A 14,529-nucleotide genomic window follows, 5' to 3' on the forward strand; every position below is an offset into this window, starting at 1 on the left:
AATAGTCCCTCAGGGACAAAGCCCCTTTGGACTAAAAGTAAAAATTACATCATATCAAACACACACACACAAACAAAACAATTACAATAACAACCAAAAAAAAATCAAATAAGCGCAACATTTGTAAAAATTTACAGCAATTACCTTTTGCTACTACTTAACTGTTGTGCATGAGATCGTTCCAACTTTTCTAACTGCTCAACTAAATCATTATGTCCTCTTTCAGAAGCCACAACTATAGGGGTAAGACCTTGATTGTTTGGTACTTTGAGGGCAGCTCTATTCCACTGATAAAGGAGCAATGCAACTTCAGTAAAACCCAAAGCACAAGCCCACATCTGGAAAAAAAATTGAAAGTCCAAAAAATAAGACAATTTACATTTTTTTATAAAAAAAAAAAAAAAAAACTCAGGAACATGTGAGGCTTCATTATAAATTTTATTTATGATTATAGGCTCTACCTTTACATATATTTTAGAACTGATTTATACTCATATCTCTAGCACTCACTTTATCTTTAGCACGCATAATCTTTTAGAACTACTCAAAAATACAAGAAATTTTATATTTTGGATAGGAATATTTGGATTAACATATAAGTAAATGTAAAGAGTAATGCTTTCTAAAAATTATTCTAATTACAGAAATTCTATTGCATATAATGTATTTCCTGGGAATTTTTTCTACAAAACAAGTTTTCTAACACTAACTTTCTACTATTAGTATTTTTAGATAATATGAAGAGAAATGCCAAAAAGTATTTTGAAAAATATTTAGACTCTTTAATAGTTGGAGTTGAGGGGTCTTCAACCTTTTTGTCGTTAAGAGCTTATTCTAGAATATTTGTTGGATGACTGGCACTATTTACTTTTTCAAGATGAATTTATAGTTGGATAGAGTTAATAATACATGCCCATAAGAAAAGAAATCGGTCACATTTCGCTTTGTGCTCGTACCTGTGTTGGACGCAATTTTTATTTCATTAAAAATGAGAAAACTTTCATGTAGAATTTTATTGAAAACTAAAACATTTTTATTATGATCGCACAGTGGCAGGCACATGTTAAACAATCGGTGGGTGTCACAGCGCCCACGGGCATAAGGTTGGGAACCCTTGGTCTAAGTACTACATTGTAAAATAAAGTACTAACCACAAAGATAACTAACTATGAGATAACTTGTATCTGCAGCTATGCAATTAGGGAAAGTAAAACTCTAAGGAGGAATTTAACCCTTTGACGGGCGGTGGGGTGCCTGGGCGTTCCACCTTTTTTATCAGTTTTTATCTCCCAGATGAAAGATGCAAAATTTCATTTAAAATACATACAATTACACCTTTTAGTTCTCTAAATGTATAACAGATGGCTGCACTAGTATTCATTCATGGAAATAATGTAAAATAAAAATTCTTTGTAGGTCTAATTTTTAAGCAATTTTTTTTATTTATTTCTAATGCAATTTAAATCGTCTGAACAACAACTTCTGGTATTAGAATGAATATTTTTATGTGAAAGTTTCCTTTTCTTAAAAAAAAAAAAAAAAAAAAAAAAAAAAAAATAGTATTTGAATAGATTTGAAAAGGTGGGACCAAATATGTATGTCCCACTGCGCATATAGGAATTGCTGCTACTAGATGGCAGCATCATTCAAGTATTTTTAAATTCAAGTATCATGTTTGTTTTGTATGTTGATAATGCAAAAAACTTGAAAAATATTTAGTATTTTTTTCCGAAAGAAATGGACATATAACTCTGTAACATGAAATGTCACTAAATACTGAATGGATATGTGAGTGTGATTCACCATAGAAAAATATCCTAAGCAAAGGAAAGAAAGGTGAAATGTAAATAAACATGATGGCCTTCTAAATATCTTCCTTTTCAAACCTGTAGCAAATAAAGTACTAGAGCAAAAATCTTCTCTGTCTCAAATCTATTATGAAATCATTAAAAAATATTTAAAAAGTTGTACAGAGAGCGATTTTTTTAAAAAATTATATAATTATTTTTGGAAAAAATATTTATTTTTTTGCAAATATGATCAATATTTTCTAGATAATTATTCAAAAACGTTTTTTATATCTTGCATTTTCATTTGGTTGCTAAAACTAGCACTTTAGATAAACCTGTTAGGAGAATTTAAGCTGAGGCAAAGATGCCATTTTACTGTTCTAGGTGCGCGGTGGGACAAGTGGTATCCCACCATGTCATGAATTACCTTAAAGGTTTACCTGTTTTTTTGGGGGGTGGCATGAAATAACATTGTATTAGGGGCTAGTTATCTATGTGTAAAGATATTTTTTCCAAAAAGAAATTTTTTTATGCACTGAACCTCAAGGGGTTAAAGAAATCTCCTCGATATTTGCATTTGAACGAATATCTATAATTATATACATATCATTTTATTAAATAATACATATATTAACATAAAATAACATGAAAATATCACAAAAATATTATTTTGCAGAATGATGCAAAGACACATAGATTATCATTGGTAGACAGACTGAATCTATCTACTACAAATAGTGATGTTTTAACAATGTTACAATCATAATGAAATTGAAGGTAGTTCCACCTAGTGGCAGACTACACATACTGATGTCAGACTGCTGATATTACAAAACTGATTAACTTATTTTTTAAATCTAATTTGTTTATGCTTTTAACATGGTTACAAAATGCAACTGTAGAAAACTACAAATGGGTTGCAATATACTAAAAACACAGGATAAAGGCACAATATACTAAAAACAAAACTTACTAAACAATTAACAATATACTAAATGCTAGCTAAAAGTTCATGAAAATGGAAAAAAAAATTCATCTGCCAACTAGTTACATTTCTTTATTAACTTAGTCAGACACATATCTTTTCTACCTTAGGCTGTCATATTTAAATATTAGGCCCTTTTTTCCTCTAAAATTGTGAACACCATATTTACTGCTTACTAATTTTATCTAGTATGGGGGGGTGGAAAGTAGAATTTTATGTGGATGATAGGTATATGGACATTATATTTGCCACAAACTTGATAAAGAGCTATATAAATTCAAAATACTGCATTTACTCAAATATAAGACGTTGTTTTTCTGCTACATTTTTGGTTCTAAAATTCGGTAAGTCTTATAACTAAATATCTTGAAAAATAAAATTGCAGAAAAGAAGAAGGGTTTTAATTAGCATATTACATAGAATAATTACACCATTAAAACTAAAAGAAATCATGCATGTAATGGCATAACTACAGCTAATTGTAGCAGCCATGTTTGGTTAAGCAATTTCAATTAAGCCTGTATCCACTACACAGGCCACTCATGTGCTTAAAAATAATTAGTTAATAAGATATCATTTAGTTACCTGTTTATTTTCAGGTTTTTTCTAGCTTTCTTTCTAATGGTAAAATATTGCATTTAACCAGGTAGTTTATTTTTTATTCTGATCACAATCAAATGAAAACTAATCAGAGCTATAACTCTCAACAAATATTCACCTACATTTTATTTCTTACAATTTATCTTAAAAAGTAAGCCTTACATTCGAGAAAATATGATATGCTTCAGCATACTTTCATGGAAATACTTTTGCCTAGAAAGAATCAATCAATAAAATGACCACGTATGAGTGATAATAAGATCGGTTACAGCATCCTTAGACTAGCCTAACCCCAGAGAATACAGCAAAAATATGCGAAACCACCACGAAAGATAAAAGCCAAAGATTCATAATGTCAAACTGTCTTATGGTTAAGTCACACAATTATACTGAATGAACTGAACATGAGAAGAATAGTCAACAAGTTTGTGTCACAAATTCATTTGATATGCAGCCCTTTTTTTGGCATTCAATAACATAATAGTTACCTTTTATTCTTCCTTTTCATGAAGTTTCTTTATCTATTTTTTTTAACACTGAAATAAAAATGAAGCTGAAAGAGAACAGATTTAGCTTTATAACTGAAACCCATAAAAAACTGCTTGTGATAACAAATGTTATTAAAAAGATGATTTTAGAAAGCTGAGAGCTGAGACGAATGCTCACATTGTATAGGAGATTTATTTAGCGGTGATTGAGGAGAAATAGGTGCAATTAATTTTAAAGAAATCTGCTTTATTTTTTAGTAATATCTTATATAAATTATCTGATATCAGCACCCTTTCAAGTGGCCAAGTTAAAGACTGCAGAATACTGTGAATTTGACCTGGGTTCAATCCCAGGCAAATTGGGCCAGTGGCATAGTTGGTTTTCTCCATGTAAAACATAAGAATACAACCCAGTTTCAAATAGAAAGTCCTGCCTATGAAGGCATCCCTCCCTTTAGGCATAGAGACCTCATTGACTTTGCCATATTCAAATAACTTAAAGTAATCTGATACCAGCAGACTATTCTCATAGTATCAGACAAATTCCAGCAGAAGCAATACTGAAAAATGCAGAAATATTGAACATTTTGAAATACTGAACATTTCAACTGGATGATGATTATGATCAGTAATATATCATTATAAAAATTTTTGTTTTTTAAAATAGTTACAAATGATAACATAAAATAATATTCTCAGTTAATATACGCTAGAATATAAATTATGCTATATAATATTTTACCAGAGGAGTGCAGCCTCTGTTATCTTGGCTCAATGCATCAACTTCTCTCCAAAGCACCAATGATGAGTTTTCTGTTCTCCAGTGCAAAAGTGTGCAAACCAGACGTGAGAAACCCAATGCAGCTGCCAAATGCAGCAGTGTAAGGTCAGAACATGTTGTGGTTTCTATGGGTTTCACATCATCTTGTTGTGTCCAGCTACCAGTCATGAATTTTTGACAAAGTGTTACAAGGCGATCTTCAAAAGACTTTTGCTCATCACTTACATTCTGAAATAAAAATGTCCAGTTTATGATAGTGCTTTTCAACACAACATTAAGAAATTTTTGAATGAAGGTTCTCATGCAAATTTGAATTTAAATAATTATTTTAAGTGTCACATTATATTATTTAATAGTATCAAATTACATTTAAGAACTTCATTTTTTGTTTATTATTAAAACAAGCATGTCAAAAGTTTTAAGAACTAGCTTAAAATAGTTGTTTAAATATATATACATATGGTGATGTTTTATTGCCATTAGACTCTATCAGAAGCTCATCAGAAAGGCCTAAGAATCACAGAACTTCAGCTAACAGTTAAAAAACCAACTTTATCTAACATTTAGAAAAGGAAATCACATCTCACATGAGGATAAATATTTAAACATTAACACACATGAGCTGATGCCAGACATCAACCACAAACAGGAAAAAAAAGGTGAGAAGTAAGCACTAAATCTCAGCTAAAAAAATTCAAGTTTTTATCCTTGCACTACAGCAAGCACATATGCATATTGTGCAGCAAAGATGAATGTTGCCACTTACTGCAATAAAGATGTCCGCCATAGCACTCCTCCCTTTATGTGCCAGAGGTACAAAGGGTCAGAGATACCTTGGGTTAAACTCGACCCTTCTGCCAGAATGAGTAGAATACACTAGTGGTTTTTGGGAGGTGGCACAAATATTTCAACCGTGGAACCAAACAGATTTACTGCACAACTCTGCACAGGAATGCTCAAGATGCTGGAGTGTTTGAAACTAAAAATGCCGGTTTCAGGCAATCAATGCCGATCACTGTTTCTTTTTCCTTAATGAGAAGTGTAAAACTTTTATTAAACCTCTTTATTAAATTAAATGGGCCATCATACAGACAAGTCAGTCGTGATTTTGGTATCTTATTACCTCACAAACACATGAGTGCATGAGCCTAAAGCTGGATGCATGAAATACTTATTGCTAACATGAGATAATGTAGGTGCTGGTGACATTTTTCTCATTGCCTCACACAATTTCTGTATAAATGAAATTGGGTCAACAGAATTAAAAACCTGGTGGACTCTCTGGGAAGGTGAACAGTAGTTCTGCAGATCATCTCCGAGCAGGTTCCACCCAGATCCTCCTTGTATGTTGATCAAAGATCGAGAAGCACAACTGGAAAACTTAGCATCTACTGGACGTCATTATGGCAAATCAAAGCTTATGTTGATAAAAACTCTAAACCTAGCAATCCAAAGGATGAAAAACATTTGAACAACAGTTTCTGCTGAAATATTTTTCACTGGTATTGTTCCAGCCATCAGGAGAATAGTCGATGAGAATTAAAAGGTAGGACTATCCTTCTGAGGGTGGCGGGGACCCAACTTTAAAGTGGGCTTAACCAACTTAAACTTTATGATCAACTTAAACTTAAAAAGCTATACACAGACAAAGAAAGTATACTCTCTGAAGAAAAGGAATGGGAAGTTCCCAGATATCCAGTTGCAATTCCAGTAATTTCTGAACCCATGGACGCTGCACAAAAAAATCGTTTTCAAAGTCTTGACAGCTTAACTAATGTAAAAATGAAGGAGGAGCTAATCTGATGCAAAAGCTCCCATCTATTGTGTTTTCACAATATTTGATTGGTTGAAAATAGATGAACTTTTTGAGAAATTTATTTGGAAGGACATGAAGCACAAATGAAATCAATATCGATTTTCATTCAGACAAAAAATTCAATGGACTTTAGAATTCTGACTAAAACTCTTAAAGAAAGAAACATTCCATTTCATTTGTATCAATTGCAAAGTGAAAAACCTTTCGAGAAGTTCTTAAAAACTTTCCAATGTCAGTAATGGAAGAAGCAGTTTTTCACGACTTGGAGCGAAGAAAATTTCCACCTTAAAAGTGAAGCAGTTTGTTAGGACATGAAGTTTTAACTTTGAGAAGCTATCTATTTTTTTTAAGAACTATGAAGAAATGCAGCCAGAAGGGCTATCCATAGCCTAAACAACATGTTAAATGTAAATGTAAAAATAGAAAAATTTCCACCAAAGAAACGTCCCAAGCAATATTACCTTTTCCAGGAGTATGGGCACTCCCAGCACTTCTGCAACAACCCTGAAAGATGCTGCAAATGTGGAAAACCACATAGAAGTAAGCTATGCTCCATGGAACCAGAAGAAAAACCTTCTTAAACACAGGAGTATTTTTTGCCAAGAAGGACATGTCAAAAGTTATCATGGCTGCAAAGCTGCTTAAGCTTATAAATTTAAGTTTGAGAAGAAGATACTCCACACTAAACCTGCAACTCCAGAAATGCAGAAGATTTTTCCGTGATGAATAAAAATTACAGAAATGACTGAAAGAAAGAAGTAAAAGAAATAGAAAATGCAGCAGAAACCACTACACAATGAAAAAGTTAATAGATTTAAATGATTTAAATGAAGCTATGTTGTGGCTGCAAAAAGGAAAAATCATGAAATTTCTAGGAAACATTACTTAACACATTGGTAAAATTAAAGAAGCTGAAACCCCAGCAGATAAACTTAAAGCAACTTTTCAAGCAGTGCTGATGTTAATGCAATTTCCTGAAAGTGAGAATTAGTCTCCCCCAGTCATAAAGGACTTCATTTTTGCACAACTCTGAAGCATGAATTCATAGCCCAGTGATATGGCACACAGCAGTTGACGAGCGAAGACAGAGATTGCAGGTTCAAGCCCCTATTTCATCATTCTGAATTTCTGTCTCTGCATGGACTTTTTATCACTTTTGCATAGTTTAGAGTGTTTTTACAAAATATGTATTAGAATGCTTGAAAAAAACCTTATAAAATAAGATGTGACTTATCCATATTCAAGCTAGAATTTATTTTTACAAGTTATTTAAGTGCGCAGAAAGAAATCCCAGCATTTCTAAATCAAAACTTACAGCAGCGTTTTACTGCGTACCTCAGAACATCAAGTCAAGAGAGTCATCGTACTCTGACGACACCTGTCTGCTTTCTTCTCTCCTCGAGATGCGTCACTACCTGTTCTCCTTTGTCTTGCTCCAAGGCACACATTTCAAGAAATATAGTCCGGTGAGATCACTACACATAGTATTTAAATGATTGATCCAGTCATGAACTTTTTCTCGCCTATGAGTGAATGGTGCAAGTACACCTTATATTTTTTAATTACCACAAGTGGTCTTACAGCATTATTTAAATTTATTAGTAAAAACTCATTTGTAGTTGAACCCAAACAAAGAAATGGTCTACTATCCAGGGGCCTGACTATATCCAAAACAAGCTCAAAACGAGTGTGCTCAAAATGTTGACTGGGTACAGTCTTTTGGTTGGTCTTAAACCTGGATATGAAAGTCCATTTAGTGTATCAAACACTGCTCTCTGGAGATGGCTGGGAATAAAGGGACGTATCTTATAACCACTTAACATCACAACACATGTTTAGCCCAGGAGACGATTCCACCTTTTGTTGTTATATGATATGTTGGAATGATACACTTATGACAAAAATTACTGGCGTATAGCATTTGCAGAGAGGACTACTGTAAAGGATCAATGATAACACAGAGAGAGGAGATGAAAAAAAAAACTTTTCTTGGAATTATGAGTTTTCAATGTGTCCATCTTTTGATGTTAATGCATTGCATGTGGGATATTATTGTCAACAATGATGAATGTAACATTACAGGAGGAATCTGTATGACTTTATGTTTCATGGCCTCTTTCAATTCTGATAAACCTCACGGATTTTATATGTACACCTTAGATTTCAGATAACCCCAGAACCACAAATTTATCGGAGTGAGTTTATGGGATCATGAAATTGCAAACGTTACAGTATATCTTGAAACACTGTACACACTGAAGACTTGTAATTCCAATAAAAGTTTTTCCTTCCCCTCTTTTGTGTTGTCACTGATCCTATATAATACTTCTTTGCAGATGTTCTACTCTGACAGTTTTCACTACATGTGCATCATTCCAACACCATTTATGGCATTTCAGTGTGCTGCTATATTTCCACCAGAAAAAAGTTTGTGTTGCCATTTGAAAATATTGAAATGTTTTCACTGTAACTGTGAGAGCTCTATTGTTGAAAATCATCACAGTCTTGAGTGCATTCCTTCAGATATAATGTATTAAATTTCATTTTGACTAGTTGAGAAGACAGGCCACTAGGGGTCATCTATATGAGAAATTCTTTGCTATACATACATACAGATTCTTCATTATTTAATAACAGAGATCATAATTAAAAAAATCCTTTACATAGATTTGAGGGAAGGGAGGAAAATTAGAATGTCTTATAATGAAACACATAATTACTCTAAAAGCAATAAAAAAGTGTAGAGTTGTCTTAGGCTTTTAATTCAACAAACTATTGTTTGATGACTTTTAATTTCAGTTATTTATCACATGAAGGGACCATCTTCGGTCATATTTTGTCATTCACAAATTAGCTGAAATTATTAACATAAGCATTTTAATCAGGTTAAAATAGTAAATAAACAACTTAAGCAAAAAATATTAGTAGCTTCAACAGTTTTAAATAAATTAAAAATTCCTGAAGCATTTCGCAGGGGGCTACTCAGTCACCAAATCACTTTCTTAAGATCTCAAGTTAACAGGATGCACTGTCTTGTTGAGATGGCAGTTTGTGCTGCTAAAGCTAACTCTGGAAAGAAAGTTGCATAAATTAAATTTGTGGTCCAGTTCTTCCAAATTGTGGCATATTATGAAAGAAACACTCAGGTACTCATCAGAATTAATTTGGAAACTTTATCATTATATTTTCTTTGCCATTTTGAAGTATAAAGAATGTTTTGCTAAATGATACATAAAATATTTGCCTGAATGCTAGGCAAACTCTAAGAGGAATGAATAAAATATCTAAAATAAAAGTTTCCAATATTCCCATATCAGAAAAAATAAAGAAAAAGCATTCAGAACCATCGAGATTATCCCTATGTGTTTATGTCAATTGATGCAATTAATAGCCAGATCAGTTTATTTACATTACTCAGCCCACAATTTCCACTTTGATTCCAAAACAAAACAAAATGCCAAAAATAAAATACTGGGAGACAATGAAGGTCAATATTCTCCAGTCTTGATAAATTCCACCATAACAGACATAAGACCATATCCAGTGGGAAAAAAAAAAAAAAAAATAATAATAATAATAATTAAATGTCCCATTTAAAAATTCATATGCAGTATACCTGTACTAAGAGCCAACTTAAATGGTATTTTATATATGACACACCCATCTGTGAGATATGAAAGGATGTGATAAGGATACAAAAGGATTAAATTATTACACAAAAAATTATTACATAAATCTTCATGCCTCACAATTATTGCTTCACAATATATGATGGATGGCAGCTCCTTTGAAGAATTAATAACATTAAATTTACATGTATATGTATTAACACATAATACAAATATTTTCCTTCCACCTTCACTGTACACAAACAGGAAGCAGATTCATCTTTGAGTAATTATTTATAAATTAAAATCTTAGATAGCACTGACTGTGTGAAAAAAGTTGAATATTCTGCTGATGGTTATCTCTCTAAACACTCATAACAAAAAATTCTTTAGAACAGAAATCAGCATATGAAAATTAAAAAATAAGAAATGTCTGCAAAAAAAATTGTTTTTTTTTTTTTTTTTTTTTTTTCTAGACATTTCTTATTTTTTAATTGGAGAGAACTGCACCAAAAAATTTCTCAGTGTACACAGTTTAAAACATATAAATTTACATTTATATGTATTAAATATATACTACATATATTTTTAACTCCCTCCCTCACAGCAGCATTGTGAATGCTTTTTTTTTTTTTTTTTTTTTTTTTTGTAAGGAGTGAAAAATAATAAGAAATAACCAAAACTTTTCTTGTTTTTCAAAAATCACTTATGCCATATAATAAATACAGTCTTCAGAGTAATTACAAGAGCATATTAATGTTCAGAAATACAAATATCTTACTTGTACAACACTGTTTGTAGTTAATCCTGCAGCAGAATTATCTAGGCTAAATGACAATTTCGTTTCCATTTTTTCTAGCCTTTCCAAGACAGAAAGTTTAAGTGTACTATCTGTAAAAAAATGAAGTTCTCAGTCACTAATGAACAAAAAGAAAATAATTTTCTTCAAACAGTACTACAAAATAACTGCATTACTTTTTATTTTAATGGTGAACAATAATTAAATTTATAAGTAGCATGAGATGGTATTAGTCTCAAATCTCACTTCTATGTTCACATCACTTTTCATATGTTGCCACCAAATATTATCAGCATGTATTATTTTTAAAGAAATAATATAGCAAATATATTAAAAAGTAGGCAACACAAATAAAAGGATATTGCCACCAAATGTTATCATCATGTATTACTTTTAAAGAAATAATATAGCGAATATAAAAAAGTGTATGGCAATATTTAAAACTTTATTGGAAATTCTTAAGATAATTGTCATAAAATATTTCTAACTTCCATGCACCAGTTTGTTGCCATTTGGCAAAGCATAAGATATTTTTCTTTTAAATTTAATAAAAATTTAATCGGTATATTATTGATTTACAAACTAAGTGATTTAAAAGCAATAAATGCAGTTCGTTATCTCTTTTATTAACGGCAAGTTGGACCTGTGAATTTACACTAGCCAGACTTATTATTGAAAACATTATATATATAATTTGTTTTCATGGTAACTATTTTAAGCAGCTAGCCAAACCAGTGGCTACATAGTGAAATTGATACCCAAAATGATTCAATACAAAGTGAGGTTCCAGAATAATGCCTTTTAAGGCTAAAAATGAATGGCAACATTTAACACTGTACCTGGAATTCTAACAATATGCTATTTAAAAAGGAATTGTGGTTTTGCTTTTGAATTTTATGTGGTGTAAATGCAAAGAAAGTTAAGTTTAATAATAGTTAAAAAAGATATAAAAAAGTTGTGTTCAAAGCAGTGCATCCAACAGCAGATACATACACTGCAAGCTCAATGAGAGAATAGCTTCAACAAAACTTCTGGTTCTGCATTAAAATATGAATTGTTTCAGATTTTTTTCATCCTTTTTTTTAATTATTTATTACTTATTGTTGCATTAATATTTTCACACATTACTATTTACTAAACCATGAATTATTCTGCCCATCAGTTAAAACTTTTCCTCGAATATATTGAAAAAACAAACAGCCACTTCAACGAATAACTATAGTTTGAAAGAAAATGCAACATAATGAATGTTAAAAAGATGTCAAAACATCGTAAGTCTGAGGGGAACATACTATTTAATCCACTAACACTGCTTCACAAGCGAGAGTTATAACTGAATTTTCAATAGGCAAGTAAGACCAATAACAAAACTGATATTTTTATAAGCTAGACAGGCATGACTTCTTTAAAGTTAAGAAACACAGATACACGGTCTAGATTCAATACACTTTTCCTAACTTAAATTTCAAATTCTGCATAATTTTCACATGTTTTACCATAACTGCACAATATTGTTAACATACTTGATGCTGTAATTACATGCCATGTCATTTGAGGTAAATTAAGCTATGAATTAGCAAAAGTCAAAAGCACAGTTAAATACTAGGCATTTATATCATGCCACAAAGGGGGAATAAAAACTGTCCCCCCAAAAAAAACATAAAATTTATAGTGCGCACACACACACACACAAAAAAAAAAAAAGTAGAAAACTTTAATCAATAAAGGGGAAAGAAAAAGCACATAAGCAAGATATTCAAGGAGAACTGAAAGAACGCAAATAAAGGTAGAAGTATGATTAAGTACAAAATCCTTTCCAAAACTCCATGGGAACTGAAGCAATGTAAACACTGGGAAAACCCTTAAAAAAAAAAAAAAAAGAACACCTAGTGAGTAAATCTCATACGAATGTAATGAAGAAATGAAAGAAGCAAATGTGAAAACATCTAAAAGAGGTTTGCATACATTTTACTACATTTTAATACTTGTAATGAAGTACACGATAAGGCAAAACTTCAACTAACTCGAACAAACTAAGCAATAATACTGTCTTTTCCTACAATAGTGTGACCTTCCTCATATACACTTTCAAAGATCCTATTTGACTGCTTTGCATATCATACTGTTACGAAATGTACAGATGCGGTGCGATGGCTTCCCCACAAAGCAGTTTTAGGGTTGCCATAAAATGGCAAAAGAAGGTAGAGTTGCCATATTTGGCGAGAGATTGCCCATTTGCTGACGAAATTGGCGATATACCATGGACGGTTGGAGAACCTTCTGGAACGAATTCTTACCGGTTTAGCGCAGAATGTTCCCGAACACAAGCCAAAAGCTACATAAGACCTGCTGGTCTGCAGTCAGAGTGTGTGCTTCATCGAGAGGAAGTGTGCATCTCTTATCGAGTGAGTGTGTCTCGTCTAGCGAGTCAATCCCTGCGGAGGCGATCGAGTTGACAGCCGGGCAACGAGTGCCGAGTGGGTCGTCGAGTGCACTGAAAGAGTCTCGCGGTTAGTGCATCGTCGAGAAAGCGTGTTGAGCTCCGGAAACGACTGAACCGAGAGTCAGGAGCTGTGCTCTGTGTGTCATCAAATGCATCGCAAGTTGTAGCGCGGATAGTCTCGAGAGTACATGGAGTTCTGAGAACGACCAAGCAGAGTCGGGAGCTGTACTCTGGAAAGCAGAGTCGGCTGCTTTGCAGGAAGCTGTCTACACCGTGATAGCCTGATAACCCGAATGCTATGTCGCTGATCGTGTCAGCGTATTTATAGTAGTTCATCGACGACTGTAAAATGTGTTTTGGAGCTTTCCTGACAATACTGGCTAATAAAGTGTGTTTCGATACTTCATCAAGTGTCGTCGTTATTCACTCCAAATCTACGAGCCCCGTATGAACATAAAGGAAGAAAATAACGTAACAACTTTTGTCAGAAGAATTAGAAAAGAAAAATGTAACAATACAAAACTTCAGACCTGTTACTTGTGTAGACAAGTAACAGATCTGATATGAAACATTGATATTGTTGCCAACTAAAACTGTGCATTTAATATATTTAAAAATAAATTTGTAGGAAGAATATATTGACTCGCAGCAAATACTGACAGCAACTTGCTTTTGTTGTGTGATTCAAAGCCCTCTACATATGTGATCAGGCATTTCTATATATGAAAAACTGTACATATGTGATCAGGGCTCATTAAAGGGATTTTGAGGACCTTCTGTAAAGGTTTTCTTTTTAGTTCCTTACATGGTTCGCCTTTCAAATTGTGTTATAACTCTCGCTTGTGAAACAGTGTTAGTGCATTAAATGATATGTTCCGCTCAGACTTGCAATATTATGAAATCTCTTTAACATTCATTATTATGCATTTTCTTTCAAACTACTATATTATATGTATTTTATCTTATTAGCAACATCAGATATACTAATATCTTCAAAACTTCCCGTTTTGGATTTTTAAAGCATCTACAAGTTTCTTAGAATTGGTATTCAGTTGTTATGCTCAACTGATTAAGGCAAAATGCAAGAGGGCCATTTATTGTCTTGGTATCTTCATAGAGGACTTCCTAAGACACACTTGTTCATATTTACATCACGTATACGAAAATTTTGAAAACACTATCCCCTCTCATTAGAAACCAAACCCAAGTCAAAATATCA

At 32.4% G+C, this 14,529-nt stretch overlaps 1 protein-coding gene across 7 annotated transcripts in view; it reads right to left on the reverse strand.

Moving 5' to 3' along the window:
- The window catches only part of Camta (Calmodulin-binding transcription activator), a 360,727-nt gene that overhangs the window by 51,194 nt on the left and 295,004 nt on the right, over positions 1–14,529 (reverse strand). For all 7 annotated transcript variants that reach the window (XM_085818419.1, XM_085818416.1, XM_085818418.1 and 4 more), the window contains 3 exons: positions 10,850–10,959; positions 4,606–4,872; positions 145–338 (listed from right to left, as the gene is read on the reverse strand). In XM_085818419.1, the coding sequence (XP_085674545.1) occupies positions 145–338; positions 4,606–4,872; positions 10,850–10,959 (571 nt within the window). The remainder of the gene's footprint in view (positions 1–144; positions 339–4,605; positions 4,873–10,849; positions 10,960–14,529) is intronic.

Source organism: Stegodyphus dumicola, chromosome 6 (assembly GCF_044657685.1).
Source record: "Stegodyphus dumicola isolate Sdum_Otavi_A_Nest chromosome 6, ASM4465768v1".
NCBI classification, from domain to species: Eukaryota; Metazoa; Arthropoda; class Arachnida; order Araneae; family Eresidae; genus Stegodyphus; species Stegodyphus dumicola.